We start from the raw sequence: 24,659 nt of genomic DNA, 5'->3' as shown, positions 1-24,659 counted from the left end.
TATATGCAAGATATGGCACAATGACTTCGTGTAGATTACAGGCATGTTGCCATCAGTCCGGTTGGCAGTATGGGGTGTGGTTTGGATTACGAGTGACTCGAGGAAAAGACGGGAGGCCAAACTTCTTTCTTTTGCTATGATAGCAGCGTCGTCCCAACTGATCCGGTGATTATGCTGGCAGGTCTGCTCTGCTAGTGCGTTCATTATTCGATTTTATTTTGTTATGTCACGTTGACGTTCTTTCATTCTTCGTGAAAATTCGCCCGTTGCGCCGATATAAACGCAATTGCAGTCAGCGCAAGGGAATTTGTATACGACTCCCGGGAACTTATCACTCTCCAGCTTGTCGTTTACGTTCACGAGCTTGCTGCGCAGCTTGCTTGAAGGCACAAGCGCTATACGTTAATCGTATTTAGAAAATACGCGGCAAAGTGCCTTACTGACTCCTTGAACGTAAGAAATTTGGCCTCCCGTCTTTTCTTCCAGCTACTGGTCATACAAACCACATCCCGTACTGTCAACCGGACTGATGGCAACATGCCTGAAATCTACTCGAAGTCATTGCACCATATCTTGCATATAAATTTACGATGGCTTTTTGCCCGCTTCAATGTGGACAAGGAACCCGTATGGGCTCCGAAACGTCAAAGTCTCCCTTTTTGACTTGATCGGCGCCCGTGATTTTATACTCCCGAGGGCGTACACAAGCACTCCCTTTGTTCATCCTAACACCCTTTTTTTAGTTCAAACACCTTTAAAATCTGTTTGCCATGGGACCAGATTTTTACCCCTTTTTCTGTCACAAAGTGTGTAATAACGTTTAGTATGTACACACTAGATTAAGTTCCACTTTCTTTACATTATGCATGACCTCTTAGTAAAAGCATGTAGCTAATGGGACTGTTATTCACCAGGTAATGGCACTTACAACGTGCTTGAGTTAGGAAACTGACTAGTGCTACATTAATTACCTCTTGTTACTGAATACCTAGTGGATTCTGTGAGAAGTAACTGTTTAGTGTTCTGTTTGTAAATACAAACACCTTTTTTAGGAGTGTATTTATTTATTATTTATTTATTTGTTTGTTTGTTTGTTTGTTTGTTTGTTGTTTGTTTGTTTGTTTGTTTGTTTGTTGTTTGTTTGTTTGTTTGTTTGTTTGTTTGTTTGTTTGTTTGTTTGTTTGTTTGTTTGTTTGTTTGTTTGTTTGTTTGTTTGTTTGTTTGTTTGTTTGTTTGTTTGTTTGTTTGTTTGTTTGTTTGTTTGTTTGTTTGTTTGTTTGTTTGTTTGTTTGTTTGTTTGTTTATATAAAAGTCAGAGAGACTTTCTCTTCCTCTATGACTCGTTCAGTCGCGTCACCTGTTTTACTGAACGTTGGCGCAAGTCTTGCAGCATCGATACAAGCAGCGACTTTTCGCCTAAGCGTGCACGATTCCCCACCGGAAGTCGGAAGTGCGGACTACTAAACCACAAACGGCAGCACCGAAAAGGTCGACGGACCTTCCGCAAAAAGGCGCCTAGGCCGATAAAGACTGCAGCCGCTTTTCCGATGGCGATTAAAGATCGGATACTTACACAATGGCCTCTACATTCGCTCGCGTGTCGGCTCCTTCCTTTTATTATGCGATATCCCTGTCCCATCAACACACACTCTTCGGACCTTGAGTCGTTGAATGTTTTTTTTATGCGCGAAAGAATGGCGGCCTTGTGCGCCTCCCGAGGGAAATTGCCGAAGACGCGTGCGGTGAACACTAACTGAGCGCGCATGCTCTGAGTAAATGGCGGAGGAAACAAAACCCTATGATCAAAAAAATCGCTCCCTTGCGTTTTTTTTTTAATTATTTCTGGTGACATCACTCGCTCCAGCGATGCAGCGGTGGCGTAGAGGTAGAGTATGCGCCTCGCGTGCAGAAGGACAGTGGTTCGAATCCCGGTGCCGGACAGCTCTTACCGAATTAAAAAATATCCGGGTGTTGGTGGAATTGCAGAATAAGACTTGGGGTGCGGCCTGACCCTGGCAACCATCGCGGGTAACGCACTCCCTCACCTGAGCTGGATTGGCCACACTGGTGTAGTAATCGCCCTAACCTCCTCTGAATACGGCAATGAACCTCCCATTCGCTCAAACTACAAAGAGACAAAACATTAAGACTGCGGCGACTACCAATACACGGTGAAAACGGGGTTGGATGGCGGAGCCAAACGGGGCATGCCTGCCCAGCGATGTAGTTCACCTCTGGTTGAGTAATTTTTATTAAGTAGACTTCTCCGTTAACCGGCACAATAAAACTTGGAAGGTCTAAAGATATATCCCAGAAGAGAAAATGACGGCTGTCCGCTTTACGGTGGCGTTGTGACGCTACTGGAATGACCTAGTAGAGGCGGCTTTGAGTTGTTTGCATTTAAACTGTGAGTCATAGTAGACCATTACTCGTGCTCACGTAAAACTTATCGTGGAGTAGATAGTCGTTCGAGACGGAAAAAATTAATTTAATGAAAGGAAACAGCAATGCAATCCGAGCCGTTGCGCTGGCTTGCTACGACAGGTGGTAAGTAGAAAAATAAAAATATAGAAAGAAGCAATTAGATAAACGGCGAGATGTTTGATTATGTACAGTCCAACGCCATACAATTTTCTTCGGGACTGATTCGATAAAACACGTTACAACCTTTTCTGTATGGCCATACTCCACCCATAGAAACCCGTCAATTGACAGCATGCAGACAAGAATTCATAATAAACACTCCACGGTTAACTCATTGTAATACGTAAATCAAAATCGGCATGATGAGAGTGACGGCCTTTTAGGCCAATCGCCATTCAACTTTTTAATAGCTTTTACAGAACACAAGTTACGACCGTTTTTCCTTATTTGCTCCTCCCGTAGAAGCTTATGGATTTACAGCTGACGGGTGTTTGGAATTAAATGTTTACAACTACGGGGGAAGTAACAAGTTACGAGAAATAACTGAAGTTCCGCGTTCTGGTACCCTTGTTCGAGTGGCCAATCGCAGCACAATATTTTTTTTGTCATATACTCTATATTGAGACCGACAGAGCATTAGCGAGAAGGTTGGATTTGCAGCAGGGCGTTTTTGTGCGGGGACGCCGGGCACTATTTAGCCTTGGGAGAAGTAGCACTATACAACTTCGATGTAAAAGTGCTTGAGAGCTCGGACGATGCAAGCCACGCCGCAGCGATCGTTTTCGCCTTGGGCCAGACAGATATACGAATCCTTAATGCTGGCGTCACTTTCTTGTTTGGCGTGTCTCAATGGTTCGTCCAAGACTATATATAAACGACCCAGGCACTTTTTCTGGTCGGCTCGTAAACAGCGGGACGGCGTAATGGTCAATCGGATACACGTACCCCGCGACAGTGACATTGATGTCGAGAGCGGCAGTGAAAATATGCCGCAGCTGACAGCCACGGATATCCAAGGCGCCGCTGCTTTATTGTTTTTGTTGGGACTCATAGCGTTTCCTCCTTCCAATCGATGCCACGCAAATGGTTCGTTGAAGGTCAAACTATTGCGTTAGTTCCTTTCGCTTTCTCGATGGAGCAGGTTATGATGGCGTTGCGGATATAACTCTTTATGCAAAATTAGAAACGTGAGCGCACTTCCTCCCACCCGACACGCGCCCTTAAAAGATCCGTGCTACAGCTTACTCGCGTCTTCGATTTTTATCGCGTTTACGCAATTGCGGACGTCCGTTTGACCTTAATGTTCGCTCAGAGGGCGTCTGTAAGAAAAGCGGAATGAAAATGAGCAGGCTAATGCATTCTCGAAGCGAAGGTTCCCGATGACGGCTTCAGAGGACGAACGTTACGCGAGTTGCACCGACCGCGTTTCCTGCTAAATAACCTGCTGCGGTATGAATGGTTGTGCGCGAAAAGAAAGAGTGTACGGGTACTGGTTAGGCGTCGCAGTCAATGACAGAGTGAAAGCAAACAGAAGAGGAACAGCCTACACGTAACAGAGTGCGCAACTTTCAAGGTCGACTCGTTTGAGACAAAACAACACCGTCACGAGACTTTTCGGTCGTCCGAGTGTGTGGAAAGAGGTTCAGGGAGAGAGTTTGTACGCGAGCGAAGGTGCAATAAATGGCACCACTTCGACAGCGCTCCTGCATTGGTGACCATCCGTGACACGTTGTGCCGTTGCCGAGATCCACCCGAGAAGAGCTATGGCGTCGTTCGCGTTCACCGCTGCCATCGTTGTTTGTGCGCTTCTCGGTGAGTTGCCTTCGTTTTTAACAATTTAGCCGCGAAATGGCCGACTCGTTTTATTTTCGGATTCACGGCTCACAACTATTCTCGTTTGATGAGCTTCCCCGTTGCGTTTTAAATGAGGGTAAGCATTCGAAATGCGCCTTATGCAAAGGGCGTTGCTGGAGTAGAAGTTGCACCGCACGCAAAAGTGTTCTTACTTCTGTGTTTTGCAAATAAATATCGCTGCTTTACTACCAGTTGGAATTCTCTACCGGCTAAATCCGGAAAACGTGGAAGACTTATTCCGGCTACGCACAAATTCAGTGGCTCAACTAAGGCTCTTAAGGGTGCATGTGGTGCCATTTGTGTTAGGGGGAATTGCCCGCAGCTTCAGTATCAGTCCTATAGCTTCTTATCACCGCAGCTCCAGTAGGGAAACAGTTACTCGATGGGCAGACTAAAGGCACCTTTTTCTTGTCTTTACCACAAACAAGACGCAGTTTTGTTTGGAGGTAAGGCAGAAAGAAGCATGGCTTTCTCACTGGAAGTGTGAAGCCGGGTTTATTTGAGATTTATGGGTACATATTTTCCTCTTTTATAAACAGGTGTAAACACTGCTTAGAACGAACCAGGCAGTTGCCGCCGCACTTTTACAAAACAAACGCAAGGACTGTGAAAATAAAATAAAACCCAAGCACGCAAACAAATAAGGCAAGTTCACGGGTATAGTCAGACGTTACACCAGACGGGGAGAGAACACTGCATTCGGGTGCGTCTCGCTAACCCAAAAAAATATTTGTGCTGCGAGGGGAGGTAGCTCCTTAATCTTGTTCGTCTTTTCTTCATTGACAGTACAATTCGTACCTTTTAGACGTATTGCGACATTTTGTGAAAATATACAGAAGCGCTTCCGATCTCTGGAACAATTTTGTTGTGGTTATGCATGCGGTCATGGACAGCCACCCTGCAACTTATGGAAAAGGTTTTTCCATACTCCCCCTCCCAAATGAAAAAGATAATTAAGCCAACAATAGTCGCTCCGCCTGTTTGTCAAAACCTGCGTTAATCATGTTTGTATATGATATAAGAGTATGATGCCAAAGATTTGAAATAAACAGTCGGAAATGAGCACCCGTCCGTGTTCCACTCTTGTGCTCGTTGTACTTGCGCTAACAATGGTGTTTTCATAAGTGACCACTCTCTCTAACCGCATGTCATTATTGCGTCTTTTGCTGCAAATTCGCACATTGAGCTCTCGTCAAAGGATACTACACGGTAGAGATATAAGCCTAATCTGAACCAAAATAATGGACCAGAACCTTGTGGCTGGTCAAACCGTGCGCAAGTATGTTCCGGGTGCAACTCTTCCTTTTTGTGACGAGGAACTTGGAACGCTACGATGAAAGCAGCACGAAGTGTTTCGCACTAAAAAAAAGCTAGGGTAAAAAGCTTTGAGTATTCCGCGTATAACGCCGTTGTAGTGAGCTTGCCCATACAATTGTAGTTCTTTCCGAACTGGTATGTAGGGCTACTAGCGCATCTGTCACACCAGCAATAGAGGTACCGTTTACTTGTTTCAAGAACAGCCACAAATATTTTGCGTTTAAGTCGTTTTTGTTTCCTTTTCTCTAGTAAAATATCTAAGTCAAGCTCCGTTTACTCTCTTACACGAGTACTGAAACGAAGTTTTTTTTTGCTGCTATCGGTGCCTACGAGCCCACTCATCACAGAATGACACATTAGACGGTCGATAGCAGCGAAAATATTTATTTACAGCCTCGTTTATTTGTGTCAGTTTCGGTATCGCCTAAACAAACACCAAGGCGTCCGCCATGACAGGAGGCCGCACGTGACGGCCCCGTTCTCGTCGCACCACCGCCGCTGTGGACGCGCGCGCCCACACCGGCCATGGTCTCCTCCATCCTCACACGCCGGGCAGCACCACGTCACTCCCAAAACTGTGACGTGTACACACGGCGCAACAGCGCGCGCTAATTGCAGTCAGCGCGTTGTCCACGACACGGGAGCCCTCACGTCGGCAGATTGGGGCCTAGAGGTGCAGATGACGTCATGCTGATGGCGATTGCGAAGGGGTATCCGTTCTGAGCTTTTTCGTGCACGTAAAGATTAAAATTGATTTGAAATATCTTATACTGGGTGGTTAATGTTAACACTTGCTGGCAGATATCTCCATATACAAAGGAAGCCTTTTACGTAGTTATTCCAGCTTTGTAATTTCGCGTCAGTGCGTTTCATTGCAGGAGTTTCGCGGATTGCTTCGTTATTCCTTCTATACGTGCCCTTGTAAGTGGCGCGATGCACACTTACGAACGTTACCCTCTGCCTTTTCCGCAACGCTACAGGTCTGTGCTCCGGCCAACTGAAAAGTGGCTGCAAGGTCCAGACGCTGCGTGACTGCGGTTCCGACTACGTGGTGTACAGCAATAGCACAAGGCTAGCCGAAGGCGGGGAGGAGTTCGACACGCACTGTCAGTAAGTGAGCTGCTGCAGGAAGATGGAGGTAGCATCCATTTCACAAGCCAGGTGTCCTTTGGCCACCCTTGAAAGCTTTTTATGGCGCAACGATGGCCTACGATGATAATGATGAGCCTATATGGCAAGCTCCAGGGTAGAATTGTTCCTTGGACGCACTCTTCTGCCCGATGTACCGGCCTGGGGGTGCGTAGATAAACGCCAAAAAGCACGCAGACCACTGATGCCTTTTTGTGCTGCACACTTTCCTGGCCCTCCCTTGTGGCACCATATGCGAGTACTTTTAAAGACGATAGTCTTTCTTGGGCTACTTAAACCCAGAAATTTTGTTCTGTCTGTCTGTCTGTCTGTCTGTCTGTCTGTCTGTCTGTCTGTCTGTCTGTCTGTCCGTCCGTCCGTCCGTCCGTCCGTACGTCTGTCTGTCTGTCTGTCTGTGACACGATTCAGCCCCCCGGCCAAAGTGAAACAAGGCCTGCGCAATAGTCTTATATAGTCACAGCCAAATCTGCCCGTCTAAGTCCGGTGTAATGTTCGTGTTCAACATTGTTGAACACGAACAACGCATTACGCAAATATCAGACAACAAATAAGTGATATTTGCAGTGGTATTGTATAAAAGATTCATACAGGCTTGATTTTTGCGAAATTAAATACTTCCTCCACTGCACAAAAAAAATCACTCCGACGTCGCGGCTGTCGCCCGCGCTACTATAGCTTCTGGTGGCATTTTAAGAAATTAAGCGGTAACAGTTACGAAAGGTTCCACTAGATAGGCTCCACGTTCAGCTTGGAACGCACGTGGACAAGGGCAACGCGGTCCTTTCAACGTTGAAGTAGGGTGCCTCGATTCACGGGCGTCTCCGCCGTACGGCAGCGCTGGCATCGAGGCACCCGGCCTGCAGTAGTGGAACGCGGTAAATTTAAAATGATTTAAGTAAACCTTTGGCGTCTTTACCTTGGGAGGAGCACGACGGTACAAAAAAAGCATGAGAGGTGAGCAGGAAAGTGAAGGGGGGCATTTACATGGCAAATGTCGACGAAGACTATCCTCTTTTGACGACTTTTGCGACGAAAGAAGCAGATACGAGGCCAATTTTTCTTTAGACAGAATATTGCGTCTTTAGTTTCATTCCCACTCATAGAAAATAGTTGCAAAAAATGGGTAAGCACCGACATTCACAGCGCGTTCGCGCCTGCACTGGCGGCAGCGCCGAGCAGCGTCTGTGTCTTGTATTACGGTGCAAGTGCGTGTACGTTTACTGCGTTCTCTTTGCGCAAAAATCGAGCTGCCGCTCGACAAACTTTGTTCTGATTGTTCGTTTTCGTCTTGCTTTCTTATCCTTCTTCATGTGAGGTTCAATTTTGACTAAACTCCGCAAACTTCAGCTAGATAGTGAGTGTGCTTTTATGATAGAGGCGAAAAGGTAAAATGACCGTGTGTGCAGATTATGCTCACGTTAAAGACCACCAGTTGTTCAAAATTAATCTGGAGCTCTCCACCACGGCGCGCCTCATAGCCAACGTGAAGCTTCTACGCGTTAAACCGTACGATCAGTCGATAAATTTGATGGTGTGTCTGGTAGTTCTCGGTCTTGCCTTGTTAGATAGCATCCGTTGCCGAAATTTTATTGAAGGAACCAGGTCTGTGAAAAAAAAAAGCCAACTTAACTGACCTAACGTCACGAACGCTGATGTAATTGCGAAGCTGCTGGGTTTTATAATCGAAAGTGCTAAGCTTCACAGAACTCCTCAAAGTCAGCAGATCGATTCCCGTTCACGCCCATTCATTTTTGCCGTGTTTCACTGCTCGCGCCATCTACTGGAACCTTTTGTTAGTTTTGAACTTGGAACACTGCCACAAGAGGGTGCCCCGAGCATTTTTTTTTTGTTTTTTTACTGCGTTTTTCTTGTTGCTATCACAGAAATTCAGCATCCATGTATTTGCCATGAAAATAACAATGCAGATATTACCGTTGTATTTACGTCCTGCCTCAAATGTGCTTAATGTTTTCTTTTTGCACGACAATGTTGAGACTTGTCAACATTGCCACTACATTTTATACGTTAGAAATGCTTTGCCTGTATGAGCGTCTCGTTCACATATTCATTCTCTTGCTCCGTGTGTGCTTGGAGCTCGCTGTCCTAGTTAGGCGATACTCTCTCCACATCAATGCTACCGCGTTACCGCATTTCGTCCCATGAAAGCCTCGACCGAGAATAGCTTGGCTGTTAAAAAAAATCACGCCATATCCACGGAATGAATGATGATAAGTGGGGCGAAGCTCGAGAGGGGGAGATCATCGGTAACCGTAACTCTCCCGTGAAAGTTCGCGCATTACATCATTAAGAAAGACGTAAGACTGCGTGCGTACATTGTACAAATCAACTTTTATTTTGTTCTTTTATTTTGTTCTTCTTCGTTTGTTGTTGTTGTTGTAGGGTTCGTGAGGCTGCAAGCAAGCGCTCGTATCGGCAGGCAAACCCCGATGCAGTGAGAGCTCGCGAGGCGGCTGCAAAACGCATCAAGCGAGCTCAGCCCGAAGCTGCCGACGCGCGGTTTAAGCGCGACTTTCTAGACGAGATGCTTCGGCCTCCCTTTTGTGCACGGCGGGATCCTGTCGGCGAGCGCGCGCTGCCGCCGCCCTGCGCGCCCTCCGCTCCGCAGCCTTGTCAACAACCACCTCCTCCATCCGGTGACTCGTTGCGAAAGAGGAAGCGCGTCAACAGCGATTGCCTTTTATAGTGTCAGTCACGTACGAGTGACGTCATCATGACGTCACTCACACCAGCGCCACCTGCGCGTGAGTCATCGAAGTAGGCGGTCACGTAGTGCCACCTGCGAGTGAGTCATCGAACTAGGCGGTCACGTACCACGAGACACAAGGGATGGACAGACCCACGGCTTTAGGAGCTTCGCCCCTAAAACCTACGCAAGTGTTAGTTGACTGCAGTGTTACAAGTAAACCGACGGTATACTCTATTCGTATGTCAGCTGTCTTACGCCTATTGATTAACTTAGAAAGCTCTGCTAGTTCTATTCTGTCAGCTGGGTTGGAGATTGTCATGGTTTGCCGTTTCCTAATTAGATATTTCGTCTCCTGGGAAAGTTTGACGTGGGCAGGGCATGTAATGCGAAGGCAAGTTAACCGTTGGTCATTAAGGGTAACAGAGTGGATCCCTAGAGAAGGCAAGCGTTGCAGGGGGCGGCAGAAAGTTAGATAGGCAGATGAGATCAAGAAGTTTGCGGGGATAAATTGGTCACAGTTAGCACAAGAGCGGGATAATTGGAAATTGATGGGAGAGGCCCTTGCCCTGCAGTGGGCTGCAGGGCAAAGGCCTGCAGGGCTGCAGCCCTGCAGTGGGCTGCAGTGGGCCATGATGATGATGATTATGGTGGTGGTAATGGTGGTGGTGGTGGTGGTGGTGGCGATACTATATCCAGCAAGTTGCTTACCCGCGGCATTTCGAGCTGTTTCTTGCGATTGCAATATCGGCATTGAAGCATTTCGTTCCGCATCGCCAACAAAAGCGAGAAGCTCATGCTTGCCACCCTGCCTATCCTCTCACAGGCTGTACCTCAAGCAGATTGACTGTGCGCACAAGTTCTGCGAAAGCTGCCTCGAGAACTTGCCACGCGTGGTCACCATACTGGCGCTGAAGGCGGCCGAAGAAGACTTCGAGGGCGCCTGCACTGCAGGAACCGAACGCAACGAGCGTAAGTGGTACAGCAGCGGAAACCTCGCTGAAAGTGTTCGTTATTCTGAGCTTTCTTGCAGTGAATCTCGAGCTAGCATGGCTCTCCGCAAATGAGAAATCGGGAGTTCTTCTTTTCAGGAGGAAAAAAACTAGTCTTTTTAAAACCCAAATAATACGCGAGAATTTTTACTCCATTCTCCGCTTCACCGCCCTTGCGTGTTCCTCCCATCAACCCAGACAGCGTCTTTTCCTTCGTTTGTTTCAGCTCTTTTTACGCAGTAACGCGGGGTGATAGATTGATAGACCTTTGTGACAGTCTATAAATAGTTCTTTTATTTGTTTATATTTTTTAATCTTTTTGAAGCCACCGAGATGGTGCGTGATGGCCGCGATTATGTTAGCGGATCTACGTGGCGCTTTACAACAGAACTTGTCTTAAGAAAACTTGTTGAACTAGTTGTTTCATGCTTACAGTAAAGAATAAAATGTACGCATAGAACACATACATATGTGTTCTATGTGTCTACTTTGTTTTCGTGTCTTTTGCGTCCATTTCATTTTTTTACAGAACTTGTCTGCCTCGATCAAACTTCTGGCAATGCGTGATATCTGGCTATGTTTGATGACTTTGGCGGGCCGCCCGTTCCAAGTGTTCTTTTTGTAGACTTCCTCCTATAAACTGTGTGTTTTGGAGTGGGAGTGGGGCTAGGAGAGGATTCTATACCCAGAATACGTAGTTTAAACTAAGCGCTCTGTTGTTTCTCTTGCGGAAATCTCTGTTTACGTCGCACCTGTGTTGGCCTAGACACATTTAACATACCAACATTTCATGGCTATCCCTCTGCTCTCTCTCTCTCTCTCTCTCTCTCTCTCTCTCTCTCTCTCTCTCTCTCTCTCTCTCTCTCTCTCTTTCTCTTGCATACTTCAGTGTACAAGAAAAGCATCAAGTGCATGAACTCGGTCGGAAAGGAGCTGCATTCCTGCATCGGAAACCTGTACAACGGACTCCAGACGGCGGTGTCTAATGCTCCCCGAGAAGAAATTGTTTCTTACGCCTGCTGGTAAGTCAATGCTCACCAACGTTCGCCAGACCCCCTAGATACTCCTTAATGGAAGATTAAATGCCTACAGGATCGGCACCTTTTCGTAACCTAGAGAGGCGGGAATACTTGGAGCAAAACAAATGGCATTGGCCCCCACATGTTTATCATGGTCGGCACGGTGTCTGTTTAATACCCCTGTCACACGGGCACTTTCAATCGCGATTGAAGTCAATCGCGATCGAGTTTTCGAGCGCGCTCGACGTACTGCCGCTGGTACACGGCACGTTTCAATAGCGATTGAGAAGTTGCACGGGTTGCGCTCGTGTTCGCCAGATGGCGCTAACCATGTACTTGCGGCCGGCGTCTGGTAACTTCGCGCGGTCGTAGGTATACGTAACTATGTAAATATTACCTCACGCTTATTTGGGTCAAGTTATTTGGCACAATTCGTGGCGTTAGTTGAATTTGTCTCATTCTGTGCCATTACTGAGCGGGGACGAGAGTATCGCCGCTTTCGTTCGATCGCGCTTGGAAGCCTCGATCGCGCTTGAGAAACCAGGATTGAGTTCGAGCGGGATCGAGCTCGATCGCAATTGAAACTGCCGTGTAGCAGGTGCCCGATCCGGATTGAGCTCGATCCGGATCGACTCAATCGCGATTGAAAGTGCCCGTGTGACAGGGGTATTACCTAGGACGGGATTCCCGACAGACAGAAATCTTGTATTGCTGTCATGGTAGCCTTGTTTATAAAGCCTATCTACTAAACTCTGCCGGCAGCACTAATATTCCCTAACTGTTCCCATGAAATAACACTATATTTGCTTAACGTTGAAGAAGAAATATGGCGACACGTCAGGCGTACCGTGAGATCGTTTGGACTGGACTATCCGCAATGCTGATCCGCCTCCCTGCATGCATCTCTGCCCATTGGCTAAAATTGTCGTATTGGTCATACTGACCAGTTGTTTAGCACCTGAAATACAGACATTATTTGGTAAAAGGAATCTCTTTTGGCCGCTGGCTTCTCTGGGGGAAGTAAGCTCATCAATATGCCGATAACTGAGGCTGGTTACTTATATTACAAACACTTATCTTTGCCATGGCTTTCATCCTCTGAGAGGCACCATTTACAAAACGGGATGCTATGTTGGGCTAGCATCTCACTTAAGCAGGAGCAAGGCAACGTGGAATTACAAATATAGCCTTTAACGGCACGTCTTTGTCTTAAATGAGCCACGAAGACCAAACACAGGTTTGGTTTATTAAAGAGACTGCTTGGTAGCTTGAACAATGATACCGATTTTAACGCCAGCTTCAAAGAAATATACCCGTTGTGGAAGAAAACCATATGAAGCAGTGGTATTCACGAGCCCATTTGTGGCGCTGTATCAAGCGTCCCAAGACCCTATTTGTTCGACTAATTGGCGCCGCGGAACAAAGCCGTTTGATCGCATCAGTCGAATTCTAACGTGCAGTTAACACACTGACAACTATGCTTTAGTGCTGGCCCATGTTACGTCATTCCGGCCAGCACTACATCACTGTAGCGGGAAATTTGAACGTTTCCGTGGTGTCTTATGTTATGTCGGTTAGAAAACGTCTTTGGCGGCTGGACTCGTGCCCAGTGTGCTGCAAAGGCTACTTCTTTCAAATTGAGCAAGTCTGTATCTTGTTTCCACGGCTCCCTTAAAGGAGTAATGTCGAGACGTTTTCCTGTTAAGTTTTTTTTTTTTTTTGCTGCTATAGGTGCCTACCAGCCTACTAATCACAGAACGGCACATTAGACGGTCGATAGCAGCATTATTAATTATTTACAGCTTCGTTTATTCGTGTCAGTTTTAGTTTCGATTAAACGAACACTGAGGTGACCACCATAGCAGGAGGGCGCTCGCGACGTCACCGTTCTTGTGGCACCACTGCCAGTGACCGACCGTAAGCCCCAAACCGTGACGTGATACCCACGGTGGAGCAGAGCGCGCCAACCACGGGAGCCCTCACGTCGGCTGTTTGGGGCCAGGAGGAGCAGATGGCGTCATGCTAATGCCGATTGCGAAAGGGTATCCCTTTTGAGCTTTCTCGTGCGCAAAGACTAAAATGGATTTCAAATGTGTTATACTGTTGAAACATTCTGGGAGATATTTCCATATACAAAGGAAGCACTTTACGTAGTTATCCCAGCTTTGAAAGTTCGTGGCAGTACTCATTTAAGAAGGCGCAGGCCAACACGCGACTCCAACGAGTATCATTTTTCCTGCCTGACAATGCTCGTAGTGATACACGTTACTAACCACAGCTAATTGTGACCGTCACCGACGTCCGCAGCACGTACCACAGCACGGTGGAGTGCGTCGAGGGAGCGCTGGCCGGGTGCGACGATCCGGACTCGCCAGCCCGCGAGTACATCACCAGCGTCATGGAACGCGTGTTCGGACAGGTGCTTGGACTCGTGTGCGGCCCGTACTCGCGTGGGTCGACGAGTTGCCAGCAGATTCCGCCGCTGCCTCCTCTGGCGGCGGGCGCCGACAGGACGTCGAGCCTCATCGAACTCGCTATAGAGGTCGCCTCCTCGCTCCAAAAGAAGAACTAGAGTTCATACCAAAGAGCGTATGCATCCCATTTCACGCGATGCCAGATTACATCATTGATTACATCAATCAATTTCAAACGTTGGGTGTTTTGCACGCCGAGGTTACGCTGGGCTATCAGGCGCGGCGTAGTTGAGGGATCTGAACTAATTTTGACCGCCTGGAGACCTTAAACGTGCACCGAACCTACACGAACGGGCGTTTTTACTTTTCGCCTACAACTAAAAGCGGCCGGGAATCGAATCCAAGTCCTTAGGTGCAGCAGGCTCCAATTAATTTGAATTCCGTCATAGAGGAGGGCCGAGTTCTACGCCATAGAAGGTTTAAGGAGACACCAGAGCCTTTCTGCTATCATTGACGATTACATTGTAAACAACACCACTATCCCCCAAAAATGTCTGCGGTTACATGCGATTTAGCTTTCCTAACATTTTTCTTATCTCTAAAATAATTTTCAAGTTTGTTATACGCGCTCTCACCAAGCATCCCCGTCAAGAACGTTAGTACCGGGATAAACGATCGGTCATTCGTGTAGCCATAGATTTTCAGCATATTTTTTGTGTCAAAATTTTCTCTAGGGTCGCAGTAGTTCATACGCACCAAAGTTTGGGGATTAGTATTTATACAAACACAGAAGCATAGATAATTGATATGCTGAATATTTGCTCCTGTCTTCTAGAGCGCAGTGCGCACAAGGTTGGCACAGACATGAAATACTAAAATAACAGGAAATGATAGCACTGAGTCATCATAATTTATGCCTCTACAATTTATGTAGTTCTCTGTATTTTTCTTTGAATGATTACGCATTTCAAGGGTAAATTTGGCAAAAAATGGGGCATAGCTGCGTCCTTGACAGCCATAGAACTAATATAATATTTTGCTTCGCACTTGTTTTGAGGGCATTTGAGAGCAGAGGGAGCGAGGGAAGTCTTTATTGGTATGGCGAGATCTAGTCCTGTTGGGCCAAGTAAATTTAAGGGTGGACGTTTCCCCCTCACATCCGGTCAAGTGAAAGAATCAATGAAGGCATTCACGCTCGTACGAATTAATGTAGAAAAGGAACACCAAGTGCGGGTGGCAACATATCATTACTATCATTTTCCCCACAACCATACTATCTGGTGTTAGTGAACGGTTCTTTGGGTGTATATGTGTGTGCATGATTGGTGACGTAAATTACTCAACTGAGCTGCAGGCTGAGTTATGAGCTGAGGATGCATTTTTTTGAAGTCAGAGTGTGCGTTGGATTGTGTGCTGGGTCTACTGGACATGTTGCGCCCCAGAAACATCGTCACCACCGGTCCGCCCCTCATTCGAGAAATGGGCTAGTGTACCCAGTGCAATCGAAACCTGGACTAAACTACCTTCTTTTTGATGATCACTAAATAGGAGTCGTTTGGGTAATGTTAAAATATTCGCATATTTTTTTCCCAAACACGCAGTAATACGTGACCGTATTGGTTCCGCATATGACTACGAAGATAAATTTTCGAACAGACACGTTAAAATCCCGCGTCTTTATCACGTTATTGTTCTTCCTTATCTTAGTTGTTGTCCCAACATTTGTTCATTTTTCTTACCCACTGAGCAAAAATAAATGCTCAAGCCACCGCCATATTTTTTTCCTCGGGACTAAGAAACTGCAGCCCCAGCCCAAGATCATTGTAAACTAATTCGTCTATACAACTACATGTTCATGTATCAACGCCTAAACGCATATGTATAATTTATGTATAAAAAAAATGCGTACATGTGTAAGAGAATTCAGTACCCTTATAAAGCACTGAAGGGGCTACAGTGCCTAATTCACGCTCCAAAATCCAAGTCTCCAAATAAACAGTTACTACCTAATACTTCGTGAGGCTTCATAATCACATCATAATGCACGATGCTCTACTGCTTCGCTTTGTACATATGTCCATGGTCAATAAAGAAACGAATATATACATGCAGAGTTTGTATTCATTCGACTGAGTTATCCGCAGAAACAGCCCTACCACACTGCTTGCAAGGGGTTTAACCATTTGGTAAGTCCCGCTCGAAACGAATGTAGCGTCGTACGTGTGTGTAAGAAGGCCCGGGGAACGACTGCTCAGATTGTTTAGAAGGGCTCGCAGACTTTTGAAGAGCGTTACATGTGAAATATTTTAGCACCTTTTATGAACTCTTCAGTCGACTTGATAAAACGGTGTAATTCTTAGAAACATATTTTCATAAAATGTGTTTTCCTCACGAGATAGCAACGTTTACCACTGGAAAGAATTGGGAATGATTCGCATTTAACCATATACGGATCCATTTCACCCTGTGGCTAAACTGTACCAATGCACCAAGCTAATGCAGTCTATAGCCACGTCCTGATACAAGCGAGAGATAAGTTAGTGTACTTGTATGGGCATCACCGGCTGGAAATCAGCCGTAACGCGGCCACTGTGAGGCGTTATGTTCACAATCTCTGAAGTTAAGTTTTCAATGCGCTCATGCTAAGATATTCAACTGTGGTATTCGTACCTTACCGGCCATTATGTGCACTCATGAGCGTTATGAAAACACCATAACCGCGATCCCAATCTGCCGCGGCGCCTGTCCTGCAGGTGGCTTCATCATACGTGCTGTTACGATCGGCGTGACATGACGACATCCGTCTGCAATGCTATCGGGTTCAGTCACCCAACGCTTCCGTCGGCCAATTATCGCAAGTTTTACTCTCCCCTACTCTCATCGATGGGGAGCGACCCGGCTTTGTATGCGATGACGCGGCGGGGAGGGACGCTAATGAAACTTTGAAAGACGCCAGATAGAGCGACACCACACCCTTGTGAGGAACAAACAACGACTAAATTTATTTCGATAGTGCTGCTGCCTACACAGCGAGCTCGAGGCGGATATACAGTGTTGCCAGATGGCTAGAAGAAAGAAGTCGAAGTTGGGGGTTTCTACATACTCCCCCCGGAATGAGCTTCAGATCATTCTAAGGTACATTCTATAGGATACAATAGCTGAATCGGTCTTCTGAGGATGGTTCCACTTGGTAGACGCACCATAGACGCTCTAACATGTCCATCTCGTCCGACCAGCACATCGTCTACCACTCCGGTTTTCCACAGCTGTCTTGGCAGATGATGCTCATGAACTAACACAAGAGTTCCTTTCTTCAATGCACTTGATGCACTTGGTACGGCAAAATGCGCGGAGCGCAAACAAGTCAGGTACTCCTGTCGCCATCTTCGCCAGAAGTGATCAGCCAACCTTTGCCGGTATCGCCAACGACGGGTCAACTGATCCTGCGTTGATGAGTGTGTTTCCTGACCAGACCTACTGGGAAGGCAAGTCAAACGTCTGCCAACGAGAAAATGTGAGGGGGTCAGTGGTTCTGGTTCGTTCGATTCTGCATACACGTAGGTTAGCGGTCTTGAGTTTATGACGGCTTCGATTTCGGTCAGAACCGTAGTGAGCTCCTCAAAATTGCAGTAGCAGTTGCCCAATACCTTCTTTAGAGATGTCTTTACAGACCGCACCATCCTTTCCCAGAATCCGCCTCACCAGGCGGCTCTTTCGACGATGAATTTCCACTGAATCTGATGACCCGTGAAATAGTTCTGGACTTCTTCTCCACGCAGTGTTTCCCACAGTCGCTTCAAATCCTTTGATGCTCGCTTGAACGTTTTTGCGTTGTCCGAAAAGATGGTTCGACAAACTCCTCGTCTTGCTATGAACCTTTTGAATGCCATGAGAAAGCTGGCAGTAGTCATGTTACCCACTAGCTCCAAGTGCACAGCGCGTGTAACCGCACACGTGAAAACTAGTATGTATGACGTTTTGTTTCTGCCCTGATCCTTTGTATTCAATGGTCCTGCGAAGTCAAGGCCAGTCACCTCAAACGGTGGAGCCTGAGTCACCCTGTCACGTGGCAAAGGAGCTACTGGTTCGGTTGCAGCGCGGCTGTTGAAACGGTTGCACGTGAAGCATTTCTTCAAGGCCCTTTTGACCATCTGTCTTCCGCGAACCACCCAGTACTGTTCCCTGAGCTCCGTGAGCGTTTCAAGTGCGCCAGCATGTAAAAGTCGGCGATGGGTGGCGCATATCAGGAGCTCGGTGAAATGATGGCCCGCAGGGAGAACGATCGGGTGCTTCGTGCTGTAGGAGAGGGCGGAGTCGTCAAGACGTCCTCCGACGCTTAATATTCCGTCTTGGTCGCAGTAGACATCCAGGTCCCGCAAAGGAGAGTTGCTTGCCAAGCGGGTTGACCTTTGAATACATTGCAGCTCTTCGGGGAAGGCCTCGCGCTGCACCTGCGATATCACAAGCGTCTGAGCTCGTGCGATCTCGTCTGCTGTCAGATGTCCCGTGTGCTTCTCGTTTCGGTTTCTTGAGTTATGCAAGAAACGCTGCACCCACGCGACAACTCGAACAAGCTTAAAAAGGGAGCTGTACTGCTTCATTGGCAAGACCGTTTCTTCGACTGTTACGTTGTGAACGCGAACTGGTCTTCTTTCTTCCTCTGCTTCAGTCAGTTCGACATCCTCATGTCTTGGCCAGGCCGCAGGTGGTTCAGCAAGCCAGCTTGGTCCATTCCACCAAACCATGTTTTCCTTGAGGGCCTTAGGGCTCACTCCTTTCGTCAGGAAATCAGCTGGGTTCTCCGCTCCGGGGCAGTGATTCCACGTTTCCGGATCAGTTCGCTGTTGTATCTCCAGCACTCGATTGGCCACAAAGGGTTTCCAGAGTCGCGCTGACCCTCGGACCCAGTGTAGTGCAACGTTAGAATGTGTCCACATGTACCACCTCGCAACTGGTAGGCTCAAAAATTCGGACAAATATTCCTTCATTCTGCCACCCACCAGCATTCCCACCAATTCCAGTCTTGGAAGAGAAAGCTTCTTGATTGGCGCCACACGTGACTTCGATAAAACCAAAGTCACGGTCGATTCGCTTGTTCCTGTTGCGCACAAGTACGCTACAGCTCCGTATGCCTTGGGGCTTGCATCCGTGAAAATGTGGACGTCAATTTGGCCGTCCTTGAGACCACTGTATCTTCTGGGTACTGTGACCTCCATTAAATGATGCAGCTGTGTATGCCACTGCTTCCAAGCTGTCTGTACGTCTTCAGGTAGAGGGGCATCCCATTCGAGTCCCCGTTCCCAGAGTGTCTGAAACAGCAACTTCGCGGTCACTGTTACTGGGGAAATGAGTCCAAGCGGGTCATAAATACGCGCCGATGCCCGGAGGATGAAGCGTTTTGTATTGCTATTCTGATCCAAGAAGTCCAGGAGGGCATTTAAAGAGAAGGCCAAGCAGTCTTGCTCCTTGTTCCACACGAGTCCCAAGACCCGTGAGCAGCTGGCCATGGGGCATTCAACTTGGCTCTCGCCACATCCTGTCCTGTCATTGTCCAGCAATCGTTGCAATGTCTTCGAATTCGTGCTCCACTTCCGTAGTGTCATGCTCGCAAGATTCATGACTTCGAGGGCTTGACGGTAGAAATCTTCCGCCTCTTGTTCAGACTCCGTTCCGGTGATTAGATCGTCCACGTAGAGGCTTTCCGCGATCTTTTTTGTCGTCTCGGGGTGGCCGTCCGCCTTCGACAAGTGATGACGCAAAGTGGCGGCGAGAATGAACGGGCTGCTTGTCGCTCCAAAAGGCACCCTTGTCATTCTCCAGACTTCCATCGGTGGGCTTGGGTCGCTCTTTGTTGGCATACGCTCATACCAAAGGAATCGCAGAGCATGGAGATCCTCAGGGCGCACCAAAATCTGCAGGAACGCCTTTTCAATGTCAGCAGTAAGGCCGATGCGATGAATCCTGAAGTTCAGTAGTACCTTCAGAAGGTCTGGGTTCAAATTGGGTCCTGCCTCCAGACTCTCATTTAGGGAAGTACACCCTGCATCACTGGACGATGCATCGAACACGACTCTAATTTTTGTCGTAAGACTGTCAGGTTTGAAGACTGCTCGATGTGGCATGTAGTACATTCCTTGTTCGGCCTTGACGTCAGCCTCTGCAGGTACTCGTTCCGCAAATCCTTGATGCAGGTATGACGTATCGACTCATCGTACTCAGTCATCATTCGTTCATCATTCACCAGCTTCTTAGTGAGGTTGAACAAACGCTTCTTTGCTACAGCCTCGTTGTCAGCTAATTGGAAATTCACTTGCTTCCAAGGCAGTCCAACCTCGTAGCGTCCGTCAACGAGCTTGGTGGAGGATGTAAATTGCTTGACAACATGGTCCTCTTCGTTTTGTTGGGCGACTGGTTCGGTAATGCCCAGACTGTCAAGCTCCCAAAAGGACCTGAGTTCGGCGGACAGGCTCTGCGTTTCTCCACACACGTGGGTCCGGAGAACAGCAGCGGTCGAACAGCAGGCAGTTGAGCTGCTGCGGGGAATTGGTCCCTGAAGTGTCCACCCAAACTCAGTGTTGACCGCAACCAGAGCTCCCTGCAGTTTCTGCATGTCTCCAGACACGAGAGTCCAGTAGTAGTCAGCTCCAACGAGAATCGAGATGCCAGTTCTTGCCAAGTGGGCTGGGGGCACGGTGACATCCGCCAGTTCCCGTATCTTCGCCTTGGTTTCATGAACGACATGCTCAGGAAGAATGAGATGGTCAGTGCAGATCTCTGGTATTTCTAGAGCTTCGATGGAATGCTCCTTTCGGTTGTATTGGCTCCTGAGCCAAAGTCGCACTCGCTTGCGTTTTTCCTTGATGATGTTTCCGGCTCCTCCGAAGGCGTATATCGTGACGTCCTCTTCCCCAAGAACCTCCAGCTGCAGTTCACGAGAAAGTTCTTCGGTCACAAAGGTACGCTGGCTACCTCCATCAAACAGGAGGCGGGCCAGTGCTCTTCGCTGACTTCCTTCTGCCCAGACTTGGGCTGTTTGGAGAAGCACGGAAGACGCCTTGTCGTTCTTCTTGCCCGTAGCGGAGTGCAGCTCTGTTGCTGCGTTCTCACTTTTCTTCCACATAGGGTCGCACATCTGAGTCAGGTGCCTCTTGCCGCAATTCTTGCACCTGACGCTTTTGTTGTGACACTGTCTAGAAGTGTGGCCTTTGACAGCGCAGCGGAAGCATCTACCGGCATCCCGGAGGGTCTTCTTCTTTTCCTCCAGAGAAAGTGGGGCTTGACATTCCTTCGTTCCGTGGTTCTTCGCAGCACAGAATGCGCATGGATCCACATGCCGCGACCCACTTCCCGAATACAGTGAAGCCGTTGACGCTTTCCACTCTCTGGTCTCTTCATTTTCGAAACGAGGTTTCGTACTGGGGTTCTTTCGTTCTTGTCGGCCAACTTGCAATGCTTGTTCTCTACTTTCCACTTCGGTTTTTAAGAAATCAAGCAAGCCCTCTATGCGCAATCCGTTGTCTTCTTTGACTGCGGTATGACGCCTGTGATAATCGATGACAAGTTCGCTTGGGAGTGTTCGCAGCAGCGCGGAGCAAAGCATCGCTCCGTAGCTTTCGCTGTTCACACCCAGAGCCGTGAGCGCCGACATGTTGCGCTGCAAGTGATCGTAGAGGCGACGTAGGCTGTTAACCACATTTTCACTTCGTATGGTGGGCAAGTCCAGTAACTGGGTGAGATGTTCCTGGATAAGCACATCCGAGCGTCCGAGCGGCCAAAACGCTCCTTCAAAAGCTCGATGACGTTGGCGTAGTTCGCTCCTGTCACTTGTATCCTATAGCTACCGCCGATGCAGTTTTCCCAGTGAGCGTTGTCTGTAGGTACAAGAACTTCTCCGCGTTAGAAAGAGCTTCGTTGTCGTGAATAGCCTGCCGAAACTGCTCCCAGAACGGCTGCCACTCCGTGGCAGCGCCGCTAAATCGTTGTAGGGCGAGCTTCGGCAACTTCACCTTCGAACGCGCAGAGCTCCGGTTACCGTCAGAAGGCGGCGGCGGCGTTGCTTCGCTCTCCGTTTTCTTTTTTGCTCTTTGTGCTTCTTGGGCCTCCTGGCCGAGCCTCGCTATGCACGTGACGATCGAGTCATCGTATTCTATGGTGCTGGCGTAGTTCTGCTCGGCTTCGTGTTCCGACACAAGTGCCTCAATGGCGGCATCCGCTTCGTTTAGTTTTATTTTCAGGGCGCTAAGCCTAGCCGTTAGAACGTTTAGGGCCTTTTCTTCTGCGTGCCTTTCAAGCGCTGAATTCGCTTCGGAAATCAGTTTCGTCACCTGAGTTCGCAATGCTGCTCTTTTCTGTTTGAGTCCGTCCATAGCCCCGTTGTGGCGTGGTAGGCTTCGTTTGGTTCTTCGGCTTCGTTGGGATGGCGTCTTTAGGCTTCGTGCGTGGGCGCGACAGAGTCAACTCGCGTTTCATTTCCAAGTCTGTGTGCGTTCACCATGTCCTTGGATTTGTCGTCTCGTCGCCGCCCGATAGCCTCGTTGTTTCACGGTAAGCGTTGTTACTTTCCCGCGTTTTCGGCACCAAAATAATGAAACTTTGAAAGACGCCAGATAGAGCGACACCACACCCTTGTGAGGAACCATCCATGTGAGGAACAAACAACGACTAAATTTATTTCGATAGTGCTGCTGCCTACACAGGGAGCTCGAGGCGGATATACAGTGTTGCCAGATGGCTAGAAGAAAGAAGTCGATGTTGGGGGTTTCTACAGACGCTTCTGCTGGACACAAGGCGCTTTCCGCGGCTTCCCGCCGGCGAGGCAGGGAGGGATTTACAAAGACGTGCAGCATTGCTTTTCCGGCGGCAATCGTCAGCGGGGGACTGCTTTGTTGTGGTCCGAGACGCTGCTATTCAACGAGTACTCCACGCCGGATTATCGACCGGGTCCGGGCGTCCTCCCGGCGCTTCAACCATTGCATCATCAGGAGTCAACTGAACATTAACCTGTGCAAAGTGCCATCTCTTTGTGAGTGTGTGGACGTCAGCTGAGGCTCCCCTGATTGGACCATACTGACTTCAGTCGAGGAAAGGGGGAAACGGGGCGGACCCAACCTGGTTATTTAATCTCGTGCGCGCAGGAGCGCAGATCCCTGTTCACTCAGTCAAACGCCATGTAGATATCTGTACATAAAGTTTCTTTCGTCGTCCTACAAGCCCCAATGTTTGCCCCAACTCCGGATCAACGTACGCCACCACCGGTCACGCTACCAAATCCGCAAGAGTGCCAAGCAAAATCGAAAACCCTGTACGTCAAGCTGCGGTTACCCACGGATGACGCAAAAGCAGAAAACGTGACGTTAGGCCTGATATCAGGCATAATCGTGGCTGTGTCCAATAACCCGCTGCACCACCAGCAGTCCGGCTGACCAATAAAAAATAAAAGCCGTTCCACTCAATGTGGAAGCAGTCCGAGTGGTGATTCGCCATAATAGGCTGCAGCACCGTTTCCCCCTCCCTGCTGCATTTCAAATTTCCCGCCTTCGCAGTGCTCGCGCGCCCCTGCCGGAAACTGCGCCAGCGGAAGTTTTGTTATTTTTGCGCTTGCTTTAATTTTGTATGCTGGAGCTGTTTCGCGTCATTTCGAAGGCGTAATTTTTTTCTGGCGCGGCTGGACCCTTTCTGCGGCATTTCGAAAACGCCATTCTTTTATTGCGCGGCTGGAGCTTTTCTTCGTCGTTTAGAAAAAAGCACCATGTCTTTCGGGCGCGAACCAACCCAACGACCGTTCCTAACTAAATGAACGCGGGAGCTGCCGATTATATACACAGATTTTGCCTGAAATGTACCTGCAGTTTTCTTTGCGCTAAATAACGGGGAGGTGTATGACAAGCGCCAGCGGTTCACGAGGTTTGAACGGTTATTACTATTTAAACCGCGTGGTTTTCGAAGCCTGAGCGTGACTCCCTGACCCTTGTACAGAAGGTTCGCTCTACTTAGGTCCGTAATCTCTCTGCGCCGCCTGATTGCCGCAATCGCATCGACCGTTAGCGAGCTAAGACGACAAGGCCAGCCCATAAAGTGCGCTGCACTTAAAGCGGTGACGCGTTTACAAAGGAGATATCATCTTTACTCCTTTACTGCTATGAATACCGCCGCCAGCTTTCCAGCCTAACGGGTCATTAGTTTCTTTTGCATCACCCATTTACGTAATGCTGCGAAGTCAATGAAACCTTAGCAATGGTGACGCGATACCCAAAATTGCGTGGTAAAGTACACAAAATCTGCGCCTACATTGGCGGAAATTACTAGTATGCAGACGGCTCGCGTACCATTTTGCCGAAGCAAAACTGCACGCCAGCCGTCTCCACTTTCGTGAACTGTGTCTGACCCAAAGTGGCCTTAGAAGCGGCCTTTGTGCTGCGCGCGAGAGCCCCGGGATAACTACGCCAAGAAACGAGGCTGCGCATTACTATTCCCTACAAGCCTCGGGCGTGGCGTTAAAGCAACTTGTGTGTCCTAACTGCGGAATTGGGTTCAAGGGAAACTGCTTAGGTTAAAGGGAAATGTCGTGATCCCTGAAAATAAGCCCGCTGAGAGCTGCAATGATTCCTGCGGGACGCCCATTCCACTGAGAACGACGCACCTAACTTTGAAAGAAGGCTTTGGTTCGGGCTATCTCCACCCAAAAGGCCGAAGTGGTTTTTTTTTTTTTTTTTTTAGTGGGCCGCTACCGGGGTTTGGCGGCGGCGATGGCGTTGGCGTCGGCGTCGTAACCGAGCGAGCGAAAGAA

General features: G+C 48.3%; 2 protein-coding genes across 2 annotated transcripts; one reads left to right on the top strand and one right to left on the bottom strand.

Moving 5' to 3' along the window:
* Positions 1-4,080: 4,080 nt before the first annotated feature.
* Positions 4,081-15,978, top strand: LOC144149972 (uncharacterized). The gene is made up of 5 exons (XM_077681734.1): positions 4,081-4,236; positions 6,576-6,705; positions 10,275-10,420; positions 11,330-11,462; positions 13,767-15,978. Exons 1-5 carry the CDS (start codon positions 4,188-4,190, stop codon positions 14,029-14,031), a joined length of 723 nt encoding a protein of 240 aa, XP_077537860.1. The 5' UTR covers positions 4,081-4,187; the 3' UTR covers positions 14,032-15,978.
* A 1,385-nt stretch (positions 15,979-17,363) lies between these two features.
* On the bottom strand, positions 17,364-20,993 carry LOC144148434 (uncharacterized). The gene is made up of 2 exons (XM_077679968.1): positions 20,003-20,993; positions 17,364-17,371 (listed from the first exon to the last, which is right to left on the bottom strand). The coding sequence occupies exons 1-2, from the start codon at positions 20,991-20,993 to the stop codon at positions 17,364-17,366; spliced, it is 999 nt and encodes a 332-aa protein (XP_077536094.1).
* Positions 20,994-24,659: the final 3,666 nt, after the last annotated feature.

The sequence above is a fragment of the Haemaphysalis longicornis genome, unplaced genomic scaffold (assembly GCF_048455015.1).
Source record: "Haemaphysalis longicornis isolate Haplotype H1 unplaced genomic scaffold, Haemaphysalis longicornis Haplotype H1 scaffold_8, whole genome shotgun sequence".
Classification (NCBI taxonomy): Eukaryota; Metazoa; Arthropoda; class Arachnida; order Ixodida; family Ixodidae; genus Haemaphysalis; species Haemaphysalis longicornis.
This window is presented reverse-complemented; position numbering and strand designations above follow the sequence as displayed.